This window comes from Herpailurus yagouaroundi, unplaced genomic scaffold, assembly GCF_014898765.1.
Source record: "Herpailurus yagouaroundi ecotype Mexico unplaced genomic scaffold, PumYag 182, whole genome shotgun sequence".
Taxonomy (NCBI): Eukaryota; Metazoa; Chordata; class Mammalia; order Carnivora; family Felidae; genus Herpailurus; species Herpailurus yagouaroundi.
In genome coordinates, this window is record NW_024412413.1 from 26239637 (window position 1) to 26258239 (window position 18603).

The 18603-nt window shown below is 43.5% G+C and overlaps 1 protein-coding gene across 14 annotated transcripts in view; it reads left to right on the forward strand.

Annotated features, from left to right (window-relative positions):
- The window catches only part of TMCC3 (transmembrane and coiled-coil domain family 3), a 329048-nt gene that overhangs the window by 259153 nt on the left and 51292 nt on the right, over positions 1–18603 (forward strand). Inside the window, exon 1 of one of the 14 annotated variants that reach the window (XM_040491220.1) lies at positions 15482–15669. The exons of 12 other annotated variants lie outside the window; for them this stretch is intronic. Coding sequence is in view for 1 of the 2 variants with exons in the window: in XM_040491210.1 (XP_040347144.1) it covers positions 15862–15873 (12 nt within the window). In the remaining variant the exon portion in view is untranslated. Of the gene's footprint in view, positions 1–15481; positions 15670–15763; positions 15874–18603 lie in introns of those variants that run through there. One more of the 14 variants, XM_040491210.1, reaches the window with a different exon arrangement.

Sequence of the window (18603 nt, forward strand, 5' to 3'; positions counted from 1 at the left end):
TCTCACGGTTCCTAGATTCGAGCCCCATGTCAGGCTCTGTGCTGACAGCTCAGAGCCTGGAGCCTGCTTCGGATTCTGTGTCTCCCCCGTCTCTCTGTTCCTCCCCTGCTCGTTCTCTGTTTCTCTCTGTCTCCCAAAAATAAACAAACGTTAAAAAAAAAATTAATTAAGGGAGGGTGTTATGGATGATTTTTTTCCCTTGCATTTTTGATATTTCAAGATCTCTATTTCTCAGTGTTTTTATGATTAAAAAATCCCAACTTACTTTAAAAACCCTGGCTTCCCCTTTCACCTGGTATTGTGTCCAGTCTAGTGTGGCTCACACAGCCAGCTGCGGGGGGGGTCTGTGTTCTGTCTTGTGCCTCCCTCTCACAGATACTTGCCTTGCACGTCTTTTTTGCCCCAACCCTCTCAACTGTACCCTGATTCAGTCCTTCTAAATTCTAGACACCTCAAGAAGCCACAGTTTCCCAAATATTCTGCTTTTTGCCTCTGTGGACACATTATGCTCCTTGCTAGGTTCTTTTGGCTGATTTTTGAGCTGCCCCTTCTGTGTCCAAGTCAAATATCGTCCTCTTAGAAGCCGTCTCATTGAAGGCTTCTAGTTACTTTTTTCTGCCTCTTTATTCCTCACGTTTTTCTGCATTTCTGTAGTTCCATGTGTCTCCCTGCCCAGAGAGGGAGATCCTAGGGCAGAGGCACGGTTTGTCATTTTTACCTTTCTGACTCTGGTGCTTTTAGCATACTGCCCGGCTCACAAAAGATAGACAAGGAAACATTTTTTGAGTAGAAATTCTGTATGTGGGGGGGGCTTGGTGGAACCTAAATCAGTTCCATTAACTATCAGTTCCATTAAACTAAATTAGTCAATTCTGTTAATTATCATAAAAACATTTGGTCTAAATCAATTCCATTAACTATCATAAAAACATTTGGTTCAAAGTAAGGGAATAAGCTCTAATTGTACTTTGTGTGCTTTTATAGTTAAATTCGGCCTCTTAGAGAAACATTGGCTTTCTAAATAACTGTTATGTAATGAACCAGGTCATTTGCAGTCTGCATCAGCATGGTGTTTTGGATGTTGCTACATTTTGCAGAATTTAAGATTAAATATTTTTGTATCTAAGCCTGATGGGATTAGTTATAACCACAGATATTAGTGCTTTGCTAGTATACCATACAGATTTCTTTGCTTTCTGTGTTTTGTGCATTTGCTCTGCTATATTCTGGTAGTAAAAATAAATACTTATTAGGCAGAGTCTTGAAAGCTTCAGGAACTTTAAAAATGTTAAAGAGCTGGGGGCTCCTGGGTGGTTCGGTTGGTTAAGCGTCTCTTGGTTTCAGCTCAGGTCATGATCTCACAGTTTGTGAGATCAAGCCCTGCATAGGGCTCTGCACTCACAGTGCTCACTCACTCGCTCTCTCTCAAAATAAATAAACATTTTTTAAAAAACGTTAAAGAGCTGATAAAACGCAGTATGAATTGACACTAATGAAGTTAAAGTTCTTATTTTGCTAGAACTGAACAGTACAATTGTATATAATACAATGCTGTATTAGTCTACATTCATTTATTGTCAATGTTATAAGTACTGTAAAGGTAAAATAGTAATTTGACAGCCCCTGTATTTTCATTGTCTAAAGCTTTTTTTTTTTTTTTTTTTTTGTATTTTTTACTTTTTTAAGGAATGACTTGCAGGTACATACATCTTAAATGTGCAGTCGGATGATTTTTACCTGTGTGTACCACATTAACCACCACCCGCCTCACCATTGTCTGCACCCTAGGGCTCCCTTGTGCCACCTTCTGGCAGATCACACTCCCTGCCTCTGCTCCCCAGCAAGAGCGGTTCCGACCTCCACATCACAAGAATCATACAGCATGAAGCGTGACACAATGAGATTCGTCTATGTTGTGTGTGAATAGCTGTTCTTTTTATTTGCCGCATATGGTTTTTAACTGCATTTTGCTTAATCGTCATTTTGGTAGTGAGAGTAAGAATAAGGAAGGGTACCTATTCGATGTTTGTTACTTGGTATGTGCTGAGGGCTGCGAGCTTCACAGACCTAACGGTAACAGAACTGTTGAGTAGAAAAGCCTCCAGGGCCTTAAAGGTCACAGACTTCATCCACCTTGTTTTCTCAAATGAGGGACCTAAGACTGGAGAGTTCATTAGACCCCCAGGTCCCCGACTGACCTGGTCTAGGATTCTTCGTGACTTCACGGTGCTCTGTCACAATTCACACCTGATCATATGGATGGCCCCAGTCAATAGGGAAGAAGTCGTGGGAATTTAGTAGTTTAGAAATCCAACATCAGCAAGGCTTAAAAATGTTGGCCCTTAAATGGTAAGAATGTTAATTATCTAGAGATTCCATTCACTCATCTATAAAACTTCTCTTTCAGTATCCATTAAATGAGGTGTTTCTCTCTTCATGGAAATTATTCCTTTATGAGAACCAATTCTTTTTTTTATTTAATCTTTTTTATATGTTTGTTTATTTTTGAGAGAGAGAGCGTGAGTGAGCATGAGTGGGGGAGGGGCAGAGAGAGAGGGAGACAGAATTCAAAGCAGGCTCCAGGCTCTGAGCTGTCAGTACAGAGCCCACAGAGCCCGACACAGGCCTGGAACCCACGAGCCATGAGATCATGACCAGAGCCGAAGTTGGACGCCCAAGACTGAGCCACCCAGGCACCCTGAGAACCAGTTCTTAAAGGAGAAGGAAGGGGAAAATTCTAAGGTGTGCACATGCTTATTATGAGTTCTGCAGTTTCGGTGCGTAGCCTTGAACTTCTGCTGTTTCCAGGTATAGTCCTCTTAAAGCCTTGATGAAAACCACAAAGCTTTTTCTTGAGAAGTTTTAGGGTAAACTCTAAGTCTGTGAGCTTTGCAAGAAAGAAACTGTTCCTTGATCAGATATGTTACTCTTAGTAATGATTCATAGAAAGTTTCATAGAAAGAATGTTGTAGGAGAGATTAGTGGACTCAGCACTGGAAAGTTTAATCCTTTATTGACCCCACTGGCCAGGAAGTAACCACAGGACATTCTTCAGTATGTTAGAGCCTCTTTAATTATCGGACACAGAAACATGTGGCTTGCCTTTTTCCCAGTTATAAAGCACTAGTTCAAACAAGATTGAGTCCCATTCATTGGTCATGGAATAAATTTAATGCATAACAGCCATCATTTTATATTTTTATATGGAAAAGTAGAAGGAAGAATACAGCAAATACCCACCTACCATATCAAGATTCAACAATTAAATTTTCCATATTTGTTTTATGTAGTGTGTATGTAATCTGTTGCAAAGTAAGTTACATGTAGACATTAAGGTACTTGGTTTCTGACATGTATACAAAACCAGGGACATTCTCTACATAATAAAATTAACATACCCTTAAATTAAAATTAATTATAATTTCCTGATATGCAGTGGTCCAAAAAATGAGCTGTTTTTAAAAATATGCTTATAAAGTTGGATTGCATGTAGTAAATACAAGTATTATTTCATAAAAGTTACATACATGTATACATGCACACATGTGTATGTATATATTGGTAAATACATATTTCTTACTGTGGGTCTCATTCAGAATTTGGAATATACTGCTTTATAGCATAAAGAAGCTGGCCACATAAATAAGTATTTGCTAGTCAGTGATACTGCTAGTTCTGTGCTGTTGTACGGAATCTAAAAAAGTGAATACTTGCAGCAACGTAAAGATCTAGTAAGGAGAATAAAATACGTAGTATTAACAAGGGCCAGAATGGATCCGGGAGGAGCGGAAGTAACTTGGGCAGGAGTTCTTTGGAAAGGCCTCATAGAAGAAATCTTGAGGGATGGTAGGATGTGGGTAAGACCGAGGTCTTGGAATGGGTGTGCCCAGAAGGAATGACGTAAGTATTGGGGTGGAAAGAAAGTGCAGAAATGTATTCAATGCACCGTAGCCCTGGAGTCTGTCAGGGAGGTGGTAGGAGGAAGACAGACCTAGGCAAGTTGGAGTAGGAAAAATTACTCAGGGATTAAGTACCGGCAGGAGGAAGAACCCAATTCCTTTATGAGAGGAAGAGCCGTTGTACGTCTTGACAGCGTTATAATGCGAAGAAGACGAGTATAATGACTCTCCGTGGCTGCATTGAGGAAATGAAACACTGAACACAATGAAACCCATTTAAACTCTTGCCCTTTGTGTAGATGAAATAGGAAGTGAGGGTCTGGATTCAGTGGGTGGATCTGGGGAGAGCGAGGAAGGGTCAATCTAGGGAGAGATTCTTGGACAAAGAGATAACAGGATTTGGTGACAGCTTGAGTCAGGGGTGGAGAGAACCTGGGCAAAATTAGCGAATGATGCCATTGATAGATACGGTTATGGAGTTAATGATCACCCAGTTCAAAAAAACCCCACACATCATCTGTAAAAACAAGCTTCCATGACATAATACCCTCAAGAATTAGTTTGGGAGGCTTATTTATTTATTTATTTTTTTACAGGAAGTAGCAAGTTACAATAATTAGATAGGTTTTTCTAACACAGTTTTTCCTTGTTTTGCTTAAAGACTTAGGGAAATGTTAGATAATGTCTCTTTAGGGCCTTAATTTAGAGTCCTAGTTTCACTTAAGTAGCAACATAGAAGACTAATGATACTGAAAAAAAAATTAAGGATCAGATATTGAGATTTTAAATTTTAGTCATTTGAGGTCTTGTACCTTTTCAAAAGTTGGATCACTCAGATACTTAGGTGTTCTGCTTTTGGGTGAATGGGCATCTTTTGAAAAATTCTCTTTACAGTTCAGTTCAGATTCATTGGAACTTGATTCTGAAGGGACCTCCTGTGTGCTTTGAGATTCTGCCTGACTTTCCCCATCCTGTCTCCGCTGCAAGATGCATATGCACACATAAGCAGATTCCATGATGTAGAGTGGAGAGGGAGTTACCAGCTTCTCTGGGAAGAGCGTAATCGTGGTGACAGCAGCATCATTGCTCTTGGCTCTGGACTTTTCCCAAGTTCCCACCTGTCTGGGTATGTTGGGTTTGATAAGCAATAGCCTATACTTAGAGCATTTAACTCTGTATGAGGCCCTGTTGCAAGCACTTCACGAATATTAATTCATCTCAAGTTTACAGTCACCCCATGAAGTAGGTACTGCTGTCCCCACTTTACAGATGAGGAAACCGAGGCATAGAGAGAATGAGCACCTATCATCATCACCTACGATGATACATTTAATGTGACAGAGCTAGGATTTGAACCTACACAGTCTGGCCCTGTATCTGCTTTTAACCATGAACATATGCTACCACCATAATACAATTAACCTTTGTTTAGGACACATGGCTTTGGAATTGGGGCTTTCTTGTGAATCTCAGCTGGCTGGTTGCTGCAGGTGTGAGTGAGCCCTGGAAGGCTGTTCCCTCTGGAAATATCGTCACCCCAAATATAGACATGGGTTCCAAGAAAGGTCATGGTATAGTGTTTATCTTAAAAATCACAATCCACAGTTCAATTTATTTTTTTGTAGTTTCCTTTTTTCCAGATTACAAAGCAGTGTGTTCCTAGAGGACTGTCCTGTATCTGAAATATAAATCTTCAGTGCTTTTAAACTGTTGTGGCTGTGGGAGAAAGAAGCCTCCTCTTTGCTTCATCCCCGTAGCAGAGCCTCTGATTATTATCTGCCTCCTAGGGCTGTACTCAGAGGAGGGGCTTTCTGTACAAACTGGCATGTTTCACTGGCGTGGAGAGTCAGTAGCGGTGGTTAAAACAGAAGCAGGCTACATTTTGTATTCAAGATATCTTTGGATCTAAGCTAGTTTCTTCTCTAACTCATTAATGTTAAATTGGCAACATCTCCAGTAATTGCCTTGTGGCACCAAGAACTGCCTAAAGCTGTTTGTTAGTATTTGGTCTCCTGGTTTCTCTCCGGTACGTATTTTCCACTTTGCAATATTTAATGGATACACAGTGCTTTAAGTGAACGAAAATTTAGGGTTGGAGGGGTGTGGGAAACATGTTTGTGTCTAGTAAAGGGTCTGGCATAAGGCAGCAGGACTCTCAGTGAAAGGTGGGAATGTTAGAGCGCAGACCTTGCAGCCGGCTGGAATCATGGGTCTCCCACTTATTGGCTTTGTGACTTCAGACAAGTCGCTTGCTTTTTCCATCTGTGAAGTAATTATTCTCATCTCATATTCTTGAAAGGAAAAATAAAATAATGTATGTGAAGCAAGTGGAAAATTATATGATGCTTAAGTCTTTAACCAGTAGCTTCTCTTTTTAAAATCAACTTGTACTATTTTGCCAAGATCCTGTCCTCTCTTGAACCATTCTTCTTGAGGCCTGCTTGTGTCGTTTATTTTCTTTTTTATGTGTAGTTATTTATTTTTGAGAGAGAGAAGTGCACCTGAGGAGGGGAGGGGCAGAGAGAGAGAGAGAAAATCTCAAGCAGGCTTTGTGCTCAGTGTGGAACCCAACTTGGGGCTTGATCCCATGTCCCTGGAATCGTGACCTGAGCCAAAATCAAGAGTCAGACACTCAACTGACTGAGCCACCCAGGAGCCCTTCCTTTTGTCCTTTATTTATTTTTTTTAATGTTTATTTATTTATTTTGAGAGAGAGAGAGAGAGAGAGAGAGAGAGAGAGAGAGAGAAAGTGAGCAAGAGAGAGGTAGAGAGAGAGGGAAACAGAGAATCCCAAGCCTGCCCGAAGCAGGGCTCAAACCCACAAACTGTGAGATCATGACCTGAACTGAAATCGAGAGTCAGGTGCTCAGCTGACTGAGTCACCCAGGCACCCCTTTCCTTTTGTCCTTTTTTTTTTTTTTTTTTTTTTTTTTTTTATTGTTTATTTATTTTTGGGACAGAGAGAGACAGAGCATGAACAGGGGAGGGGCAGAGAGAGAGAGGGAGACACAGAATCGGAAACAGGCTCCAGGCTCTGAGCCATCAGCCCAGAGCCCGACGCGGGGCTCGAACTCACGGACCGCGAGATCGTGACCTGGCTGAAGTCGGACGCTTAACCGACTGCGCCACCCAGGCCCTTTTGTCCTTTAAAACAAGTCATTGTCTCCTTAGACTCTGGAGGATAAGAGGACTTCTTTATTTTTGTGTTCATGTTCTATTGAATTATGTTTTCCTAAGGGACAGGGAACTACACCTGATAATGTTGCTGGCACAGTAGATATGGTATTTCAAAAAAAGTTTTTCATTTATTGCAATTCTAAGACTGCATCCTTATGCCATCACAAATAGCGTATTGAGTTAAAACACGGTGTGAAAGAAGGAGCAAGCATGTGGATTCTCAGCAACAGTTAGGATGATGCCGGCAGGGAGAAGGTCACTGAGGGAGGAAGGGCGTACGCCTGTGTATTCTGTACATTGTGGGTCATGTGTTAGTTGGTCACCTATGTTGTTTGGAGCAACAGAAAGCCATGAGACACGTCAGTTTCCTGAATTTTTGATCTTCTGCTTGAATCGAGAGGCATTAACTGTCTGCAGTCCAGTCTGTCTGGAATACAACCCTGAATAACCTCTTGGCTACGGGTTCTCCTTGATTCCCTCCTGGCCAGCAACCAAGAGAATGTAAACAGGAGGGACAGCTGGCTGCCCCAGTTGGCTGTTTGTCTACCATTGATTGAGCAAGAGACTAAGGTCCTATTGAAGAAGGAATGTGGGGCAGGGCACACGTGGCTTATCAGACATTGCGTCCCTTTGAGCTTTGAGGCTTCAGTATGAGGGGGTGGGGAGGGGGATCCAATGTTATATAAATACTTAGATGCTTAGCAGGATAAACACTGTTCAAGGGGTAAATGCAAATTTTGGGGAGAGCACAAAGGAAGCCGTCTGTCTAGCAGAGCGTGGGGGTAGGGGTAGCTTTGTGGAAGAGACAGTGTTTGAACTGGTCCTGGAAAGGTAAATTGGGGTGGAGGCATGCAAAGGCCACGCTAGGGTGAGGAGATAGGAGGTACTTAACACACAGAAATAGGAAAGTGCGTGAAGCATTCAGAGGCTTGTTGGGTTAATGGAGTAAGATGAAGGTTGAAAGCTTACAGGCTTTGGTACAAATCCTGGTTCTGTGCTTATTAGCTATAACTACAACCTATTTCATGCCTTCCCATTCCAAATCTGTAAAGCATAGCTATTGATACCGACTTCATGGGGCTGTGGGGATGAAATGAGAGTGTATACAAAGCTCCAGCCTTACTCTGGTGCCTCTTGCATAGATGCGCTCAAAATATCATTATGGGCAAGTCTCCTGGAATATGGCCAAGATAGGACCCTGATCAAGAGAGTTCTAAATTCTTTGCTGAGGATTTCACGTATTAGTTTCTTTTTTAACAACTTTTTTTAAGTTTATTTATTCTGAGAGAGAGTGCATGCGCAGGAGATGCAGAGAGGGAGGGAGAGAATCCCAAGCAGACTCTGCATTGTCAGCACAGAGCCCAATGTGGGGCTTGAGTTCATGAACCATGAGATCGTGACCTGAACCGAAACCAAGAGTGGGAAGCTTAACCAACTGAGCCACCCGGGTGCCTCAGGGAAATTTTTTTATTATCAATTTTTTTTTTTTTAAATCGTCTTCACACCCAGTGTGGGGCTTGAATTTACAACCCTGAGATCAAGAGTCACATGCTCGACTGACTGAGCCAGCCAGGCACCCTTAGTCTAGGGAATTTTAAAGATTTTCAGAAGGAACAGGACTTGGTTTGTCTTTTAAAAAGATAGTTTTATTTGGCCCAAGGCAGTCAGAGTTTTTTTTACATTGCTTGGCCTCCTTTGAAGCCTAACGTAACTTCCATATGAAAAATAAATACTGAAATGTTGATTGTTCTTTTCATGGACATGAAAATTTTTTTCCTTGAATATGATGCTATTTATTATTTTGGTAGAACTAAGGGAGATTTTTATTTCTAATTGTTAGTTGGTGATAATACTCCTGGCTTACATTAGGAAAAATAAAATTGCTTAAAGGAAATAAGCTCCATATTGCAAAAGGGAAATAAACTAGTAAGGATCAGTTTTTTTCTACTACAGAATTAGGTATGTTATTTCTAAGCCCTATCTGATGACTAGTTGTGTTCTATTTATAACAAAATTCTGTACTAATTATCCAGTACGCATGCAATATTTTTTATAGTACCAAAACCAAATTAAACCCTGACCTGAAGAGAAAAACTTAATAAGGAGACTTAGGTTTGCTTTGGGAATGTGCTTTGGGACCCAAGTATCAAGTTCTGTTTCCTGGCTCAGTCTTACTAAGCAACTTTTCAAAGGACACAAGCCAAGTTGTAATCTTCAGTGTGGTTTTCTCCAGGTGCCCTGGGAATGGGGGACAGAAGGAGTTGTGTCAGCTTATGAGCTGGATGTGTTTGACCGTATTCCCCCTGTTACATATGGGAGCAAGAGTATGGTGCTCACCGCCAGGCAGGGTGACCTACCTAACATCTGTAGATTGAGGCACATTTACCTCTTTATCCTAAGAAGGTGTGATAAAGCATGGGAAATAGAGTAGCAGTGATATGCAAAAATAAAATTGAAAATTAAAAAGGAGGGGAATGCTAATCACCAGGTCTAACAGTTATTCATTTGGGCTGAACCTCCTAGCAAAAAGGGAGACATTGTTATCTGATAGGACCCCCCTATCATATTGACTATTATATTTACTTTATGTATTTAGCTAAGAAGCTATACTTCAGTGGACAAATTACTTCCCCTTGTAGGGAAAATTACTTTTCCTGTGAAGAGTACCTCTCATAAACAGATTGTGGACTGAAATGAAAAGTTACTTGGGTTCGTATTGAAGCTATTGCTTTTTAAAACGGGCATTAAGCCAAGTGAGATCTACGAAGATTCTTCCAGTGCCGACAGTCTGACTTCTGTTGCAGATCAGTGCCCCTCAGGTGAAGTTAGCTGTTGTCATGTGCCTCTGAGAGGGCACTAAGAAATCCTCAAAGACTTCGTTCAGATTGGAGATGCTGAAAGACTGCAGGACAGTGCTGGCTTTGTGTGGTCATCATTCAGAAACTTAGGTTAAGCACACGTTCCTCCCAAGAACCCTGCTTACTGGCTAAGGGCCTTGGAGACCCATTTTTCTCCTCCTTCAGAGCTGTCTCTCCTGCTTTGATTCCCGAGGTGGTTCTCTTGGGGTATAATGTGGTATTTCTACCTCTCCCCTAGTCCTCAAGGCAAGTGCTCAGTCCCTTTCCTGCGAGGGTTTTACTGACCCTCCCACTGCCAGAAACCGGTGGGGGAGTAACTCCCATGGTAGGAAGGACTCCAGAACCCTGGAAGTGGTTAGTTCAGCACCCAGGGGTTCTCACACACCCCAAGTTTCTTCTAAGTGTAGGAACTAAAAGCCACAATGATGTTCATTCTGCATTTAGTCCTAAAATTGGGGTTTCCTGCTTCCCCTTTAGAACTCCCCATCCCATATCTCCCCACCAGAAGGAACTGTGAGCCGTTCCTTCAAGAAGGCCGAGTTCTTCGTGCCCGACCTGTAGAGATGGGGGGCAGGTGTTAGGTGTTCACTTCCCTTTCCCAGACTTGCCTGTTTTTGAGGCAAGATAGATAGGATGCCCAGAGACTCTTTCTCTTAGAAATAGCCTTCTTTTGGGGGGCACCGGGTGGCTCAGTTGGTTGAGCATCTGACTTCTACTGAGGTCATGATCTCGCATTTTAGAAGTTCCAGCCCCACATCAGGCTCACTGCTGTCAGCACAGAGCCCACTTGGGATCCTCTGTCCCCCTCTCTTTGCCCCTCCCCCACTTGTGCTCTCCCAAAAATAATATTAAAAAAGAAAAAGAAATAGCCCTCTTTTGGTGTTGCTTCACATGCCTCTCCAGTCTCCTCCCCAGGGGACCATGGCTGTCCTTTACCTGCGGTTGGATTTAAATGTACGTTGCTTGCTTTTCGTTACCCTAGCCTGTCCCTTCTAGATTCTTCTCCCCCTCTGATTTAATTCTTCTGTAGATTACACGGCATCTAGTAAATTTTTATCAGGTCAGACTAATTTTGTAAGAGATTAGTTTGTATTAATTGAAAGTGAGTTCTAAGCTATTTTGAAGACATCTATATTTTCTAGTGCATGTAATTCAAAGTAGGTTACCACTGTTGCCTGGTAGAGGCTTAATGAGAAGATAATTATTTCTAATTACAGTGTCAAGTGTTCATAAGTGCTTGAAGATGCTTGAAGAATTTGTTTTTGAGAACCGTAAACACTTTGTCTAATCTCCTGCATCTGTTCATTCGCAGTGTTGGGATAAAGGATTGGGCCAGCAAAGGTACACGTAGTCTGTCCCCTGTTCCAAACGATCCTTAATCCCGGAGTAATGAGGTGAACTTTACCTGCAGGCAAGGACGAAAAACTCCTGATGCTGTCAAATTTCTTTGGTCCATGATGCTAAGAGAGGAAGAGGCAGGGGAAATAAAACCTTTATGGTAAAACTAGTGATTCAGTTCCTGTTCTGTACGCCATGAACTTCTTTAAGAGTTCATAGTGTACTATTGTCAGACTTGAGCTACAAAAGTGTTCCTTGTCTAAGCGAATTAGAACAAACATTTTATGAAGTCACTTTACTAAAAAAATATCTTTGGGATACTATGTGAAGATCTTTTAAGTTTTTCATTTTTCTTTTAATGTTTATTTTTGAGAGAGAGCAAGAGCAGGGAAGGGGCAGAGAGAGAGGGAGAGAGAGAATCCCAAGCAGGCTCTGCACCGTCCGCGCAGAGCCCAACGTGGTGGGGCTTGAACTCATGAACTGTGAGAACATGCCCTGAGCTGGAATTAAGAGACCCTCTATTGACTGGGCCACCCAGTCTTCCCTAAGGTTTATCATTTCTAGCATGTAGAGGGAGGGAAAGTGGCATTTTTCTAAAATACAGGTATCGACTACTTTCTGTAGGTATCAACATGAATGTGTGAGTATCTCGTTATGAGGCTGCTTAACAAGCTTTCAGAATTACTTCTCCAGTGCAGGTTAGCTCAGTTAGCAAGAGAACCAAGCGTTTGGTGCTGGGTTTCAGGGCTTTGGTTGGCTTCCCTGGGTTCACTGAGTGGGGAGACATTTTGCAAGTGCACGTCAAGTTACCACAAAGCAAGATGGAAGATGGCTTAGTCGTGCCGTATGCATTACTAGCAGCAAAGTGATAAAAAGCTTGCATTTTTGGTAAAACATAAAAAAGGTACCCCTACAGGGCCATGCCAGGCAGTCCCTTGTTTTCTCTGCTCTATCACCCAGCAGAGGGACGAGTGTCTTCCCTTTTCTCCAGGCAGATCTATGACTTATCTACTGAGCGCCTTCCCCACATGCGTCCAGAGCTGAACCCCTCCGTTGTTAGGCCCTTAGACGTGGCTGGCTTCTTCTCCAGGGGTCTCTTATCTCACTTCTCTGATTTTTACCATCTGTTTCTCTCCTTCTCTTTCTTCCCTTAGTGATTGTAAATGCTGCATGTGATTTCAGTAAAAGCAATAGGCTTTTTTTTTTTGTCCTCAGAATTACTTTGCCTGCACCACTGTGCCTATTTTAAAGCACGGGTGAAGAAGAATGAATGTCACAGGCCATATCAAACCTGATATTGGTGTGGTTTCAGCCAGCAACATCAGCGCTGTGGTTAGGCAGCAACCTGGACGAATTTTTCAAGTTCAGACTGAGGGAGGGTAAGTGTGCTGACAGTGCAGTCTTAACCAGACCCAGGGCGTCCACACAAGTCCTGGTGCCCCCGGTAGGGCCACTGCAGAGCAGGTTCTCACACTATTGGTGGCTGAGCTTAGGTCCTGCAAAGTCTTACCTGTTTCGTATGTCAGAGTGTAGCCCCAGCTAAGCTATTCATTATCTGTGGAGGACCTCAAGAAATCTATTTGTTTATCAGCCTGGCTTTTCTCATGAAAGAGGGTTAGTGTATAGAATATATGAATGCTAAAAAAAGTATTTAGCACAATGCCTGACTCATAGTAAAAGTACCCTGTCATTGTTAGGGAGGCAGGCTCTGGAGACAGACTGCCTGGATTTCAGTCCCCACTCTGCTGTTCACTAGTTGTGTGCCTGTAGGCAACTTTATCTAACTTCTCTGTGCCTAGTTTTCTCATTTGTAAAATAGTAACGGTAGAACCTATCTCAGAATTTTTAACAAATGAGATGCCACACGTGTCCCTAACGTGACATTTTTCCTCCCGGGCATGTGGTGGGATTGTCTTTCCCCATCCTGTAGCCCCCTTGAAGTTAGCTAGGCCCGGTACAGTGAGCGGACGAAGCCATAAGTGCCTCTTCTGATGGAAGTCTTTAGGCTCCAGTGAACGATTCCCCAAGTCCCCTGCCATGGCCACCAGCAACACTGCAGAAGGTGGAGGCTCCCTCACAGCTGGGGTCCCTTAGCTGATGCCCAGCAGTCTTGTTAGCACGAGCAAGAATGAACCTTTCCTTTCTTCCTTCCTTTCTTTTTCTTTCTTTCTTTCTTTCTTTTTTTTTTTAAAGCCACTGAGATTTTGGCATTGTTGCCACAGCAAAGCCTAGCACATTCTGATTGGCATGCCACAGGAGCAGCCTTGCCTCTGGACCTGAAATTATATTCTGGCTAAAATGCGTAAGGGTACAGAATGTCAGCCGTGTGGGCCTGGACCCCGGCCACAGAGACCTGTGAGTGCCTTTGTGGGCCTGTCTGTGAGAGCACGCTCGTGTGCGCTGGGGAATACCTGTTGCCTAGGAAATGGCCGCCGGTTTCAAGGACTGACTCTTTCCTAGTGTGACTGAGCTCAAGCAGCTTTTCTTTTCTTTTCTTTTTTTCCCCAGGCAGCTTTTCTTAACGTAAAAGGTCCATTGTATCTGGCCTCGGGTCTAGGCAGGCAGTTGTCATCCCCTCTTCGTTCTGATCTCTCTGTGCCTCTGCTAGTTCGGGCCATTCCGTGACCCCAGAGCCTCTGGGGACTCATGCCTCGGTCTGCGCCCTCCAGGCATCCACAGGCCCGCCTCCCCCACTCCACAACCCACCCCCCCCCCCCCACTGCGTTCCCTTTTCCACTTCTCTTGGGTGGGGTTCGGGTGGTGTGCCCCTGCATTGACTGTCCTTCCCTTTTGTTCGTTTTCCTCTGGAGCTTTTAGGGGGTAGATATGAAATGTCACAAAGAGAGCCCTCTTTGGAAGCAGGAACAGTGTGTTCCCTCAGCCACTGTATTACTTTGTGCTGTGCCTGGCTTCCCAGTGAGCGAGGTGAGCTCGCTTACGTTGTATCGGAGCCTTGGATTGTTGGCAGAGGTGACTCAGTGTCGGTTTTTGATGTTAGTCCAGGGCTTAGGCTTTTCTGTAGCCTTTGTTCCAGAACATTGAGGTGACCGTGGAAATGTTGCTGCTGCCGGAAGGAAAACATTATTAGCGATGGCTTTTCACTAGGATGTCGGTGGTCTGCCTTTCACGTAAACTAATAATAGCCAAGTCATTCTAAGAGAACTGAAAGGGGCTAGCAGTCATTTTTAAAAATAGCATCTATTCTGCCAAAATGGTATTTCATGTTCTTTTTTTTTTTTTTGAATTGGAAAATATGGAAACATAAAAACAAGAATGACTCCTCTTAACCCCGCCATGCAAAAATAACCATTGTTTGGAGCTTGTTTCCTTTCAGTTTTTACATGGAGGTACATTTTTAAATGAAATTGGAATGACAACAGTAGCAAACCTTTTTTGAAACCATTCTCTGTGCCAGGAACTCTTTAAGCACTTTATGCGTATTATCTCATTCATTCATTCACAACTCTTTGAAAAAAGATGATCTCCATTTTACAGAAGAGGACACTGAGGCACAGAGAGGCTAAATCATTTTCCCAAAGCCACACAGCTCGTAAAAGCGGTGCCTAGACAGAAAGCAAAAGCAGTTTGTCTCTGGAGCCCAGGGTCTTGACTATTCCACGATACTGTCTCACAGTAAAGATAACTTGGATTAAAGGTCATGGAATTTGCACTGTTAGCTGTGACTTGTATGGTTCCGTCTCTTTATAGATGAGGAAGTTGAAGCCCACAGACCCGTGACCTGATTTAGCTAACGACATAACTAGTTACTGTCAGTGCCGAAACTGGAACATGGATCTCCTGATCCGCACAGTTCACGTGCACGCTGACTCCGGGTGATCCGTGAACCTTTGTCCGCCCTGGGTCCCGCCCTGAGACAGCTGCACCGTGCACTTGCCCTCGGGGCCGGCTCTGGATGACGTGGGGGACGCCCACAGCTTTCTCCCCAGCACTTACGTGAAATTTCACTTTGGGTTTAGGGAATGCATGGGCATCTGGTAACGATGTGTACACCTCGCCCTTCATTACCCTGCAGAGCGAGGGCTATAAAAGGCTATAAAAAGGTGTGACCCAACAATAGTTTCAACCTTCTACCCTCATCATTTTCACCTGAGATTTGCTGACAAGCAGTGAGGTGGATTGATTTGAGCTCTGAATGCTGTTGCTTTCCCCAGCCTGGACCGTCGAGGACATGCCAAGCATTGTTATAGTTTTAAAGTGAGCCAGAAGTCAGCCAGCTCTCTGTGTGCAAGCGCTCCTGGGTGTTCGAGGCTGTCCTGGCCCAGCAGTCTGTAAGGGAGGAGGCCGTTGCATTGCAACACCAGCGTTGGCTGGCCAGCTGCCGTGGGGCTGAGGATTAAAGGAAGAACGGGAGCGGACTTACTATTGCATTTGGGAAGGTAAGGTATAAAAGCCTCCGCATCTTCCAACTTGGTGGACTTCTCCAGAGCCAAGCAGGTTTCAGTGCATTTTTAAAAATAACTTAATCTGATCTTCGAGCTCCAGAGGGCAAAAGGTGGGGTCTTTAGAGTGTCCCAGACAAAGTGGAGCAAAAAAGACAAGAGTGCGTGATGATTGGTCAAAACTAATGCATGCCTTTAGAGGTGAGGCTCACGGTTACCCCTAGAGATGGGGGTGATGTACTTGTGATGGAAGGGGGCACGGGGAGCTTCGGTTCTGGTGGTTGTTGTTGTTGTTGTTACTGTTTTTTACTAGGTCACGGTTATACAGTATGTCCAGTTTGTGACAGTTCATGGAGTATTGAGTTTTATTATTAAATGTGTTCTTTTCTGTATGTAAGTTATACTTCACTTAAAGTTTAAAAGTCCTTATTTGTGGGGTTCCTGAGTGGTTTGGTCAGTCAAGCATCTCATTTTTTATCACGGCTCAGGTCTTGATCTTAGGGTTGTGAGTTCAAGCCCTGTGTTGGGCTCCACACTCACTGGGCCTAGAGCCTACTTTAAAAAAAAAAAAAAATCCTTATTTGTATTTGTGTTGTGTTGCTGCACGTTGATTCTCAGAAAAATCTCCATTTTTTTTTTCTTTTAATTTGGGAGAGAGCACGAGTGGGGGAGAGGGCAGAGAGAGAGAGAACTCCCAGGTTCAGGGTTCAGTCCCATGAACTGTGAGATCATGACCTGAGCCGAAACCAAGGGTCAGACGCTCAGCTGCTGAACCATCCAGGTGCCCCAGAAAAGTTTTCATTTGGTTGAACCTGTTTGAAATGGTATAGAACTTACTACCCAGCTGTGGGGAAAACATCTCTGCCTGAAATTTTCAGGTCTGTATGGGAAGAACATCCAAGGTCACTGTCTTGATTCTATTAAAATATAACTTAAGTGATTTCGGAGTGACTCTCCTGGAATAAAGAATGATGTCATCTGAGTTCGGCAAACATTATCGATAGTCTCCTGTGAATAGGGACAGTGCTAGCGCTACAGACTGGGTGTAGGTATGACAAGTCTCTTCCCTAAAGGAGCCTGTACCCGGTATTGGGGGGGGGGGCGGTTAAAATCCATAGATGAGTGATGCCAGGATGAGTCACGTGGCACCATGAAAGCACCATGGAGGACCACAGAAAGAACAGGCAGCTTTCTGATGGACTAGGGAAAGCTTCGTGGAATAAGTGGAATTTTAAGTGGAGCTTCAAGAATATGTGGGATTTAAAAAAAAATTTTTAAGTTTATCTATTTTTGAGAGAGAGCACAAGTGGAGAAGGGGCAGAGAGAGAGAGAGAGAGGGAGACAGAATCAAAGCAGGCTGCAGGCTCCAGGCTCCGAGCTATCAGTACAGAGCCCTACGCGGGGCTTGAACTCACAGACCATGAGCTTGTGACCTGAGACAAAGTCAGCGGCTTAGCTGAGCCACCCAGGCGCCCCTGGAATATGTGGGATTTTGATAACCAGAAGTGGATGGGTGGCAGGCATTGTGAATATCATTCATATGAGAAAATCCATAGGACATTCCCCTACATTCTGGGAACTTTGGGTTGTAAGGTTCACTTGAGATGAATGGCATCCATTAGGTGCAAGGTGAGGCCTGAAAGGTAAGCTAGGGCCTTATAGTGGCTGGGTTGTATTATTCAATTTGGGAGGCTTTGGGGAGCCAAAGAAAGTTTCTGAGAAGTAGAAAGGCATGATCAGATCAGTGAATCCCTGCAGTGATACAAATTTGTAGGCTCCTGATTGTGTGCTTACCACAGATTACCCTGTCTGCCCCAGATAAACATTTTCTAGATTTAGTGCATTCCCTGTTAATGTCATTTGAACCCATTCTTGTTTGGGTTCACTAGTGAGCCATAGATACAGAGTTTCCTTGAGCTCCCTCTGGTCTTCTCTAGGACTTGAAGATGATTATCCCATACCTTCTTTATTCCCTACGCCCACCCGTCTGTCTTGATCAGGTGACGTCAGAATTCCTCTCTCCTTTTTTCTAGTCTTACAAGTGACTTGGCATTTATTTACTTCCAGCCTTTCCTATGTGACACTCTTCTGCCAGATAAAACACCCAGTGTCTCTTATTCATAGCAAAATTGTGTGTTGGAAGAGAGGGGCCAAGAAATAATGTTAACAAACTTTTGTAAGTTGTGTAGGAGGACTGACTCACCAGCCTGGGATTGTGTCCCACTATGCCATTGGGCTCCCTTCTCTGGGAGAAAGCACTGGGCAGGATTGTGCATGGGACAGAGTGTTAATACTTCGTTGTTGGAAATGAACACATTCGAGTCTGGGTCACTTAGGCAGGGTGAGGTGTGTTAATATCTTATTAATATTTTGCTATTTCTGCCTACTGTTCCTTTAAAAAAAGTAACTTGTGCTGAATATTGTCTCCCATTTGGTTTCCAGTGAGACTCTGTATCAAGGGATTATTCTAATCAAGAGGTAGTTAACTTGACAAATCAGATGCTTCAGTTTAGAGGTTACAAATCTTTCGAGGTTGTGTTCAGACTCTGCAAAGGTTTATCTTTAGTCCTTTGGGGACACCTTGGTAGAGTGTCCTGACACAGAGAACCCCATAAGGGTGACTTGAATTCAAATCCTGGCTCTTGATGTCTCATTGTGTACATACCTGGGTTTAACATAGTCTTTACTTGGCATGGTAGGATCAAACAAGACACATATCCATGGTACCTGGCACCCAGGCTCCCTTCGTCTTTCCCTTTCCCTTTCCCTTTGCCCTTCCCCTTGCCCCTTGCCCCTTGCCCCTTGCCCCTTGCCCCCTGCCCTTGCCCTTCCCCTTGCCCTTTCCCTATCCCTATCCCTTTCCCTTTCCCTTTCCCTATCCCTATCCCTTTCCCTTTCCCTTTCCCTTTCCCTTTCCCTTTCCCTTTCCCT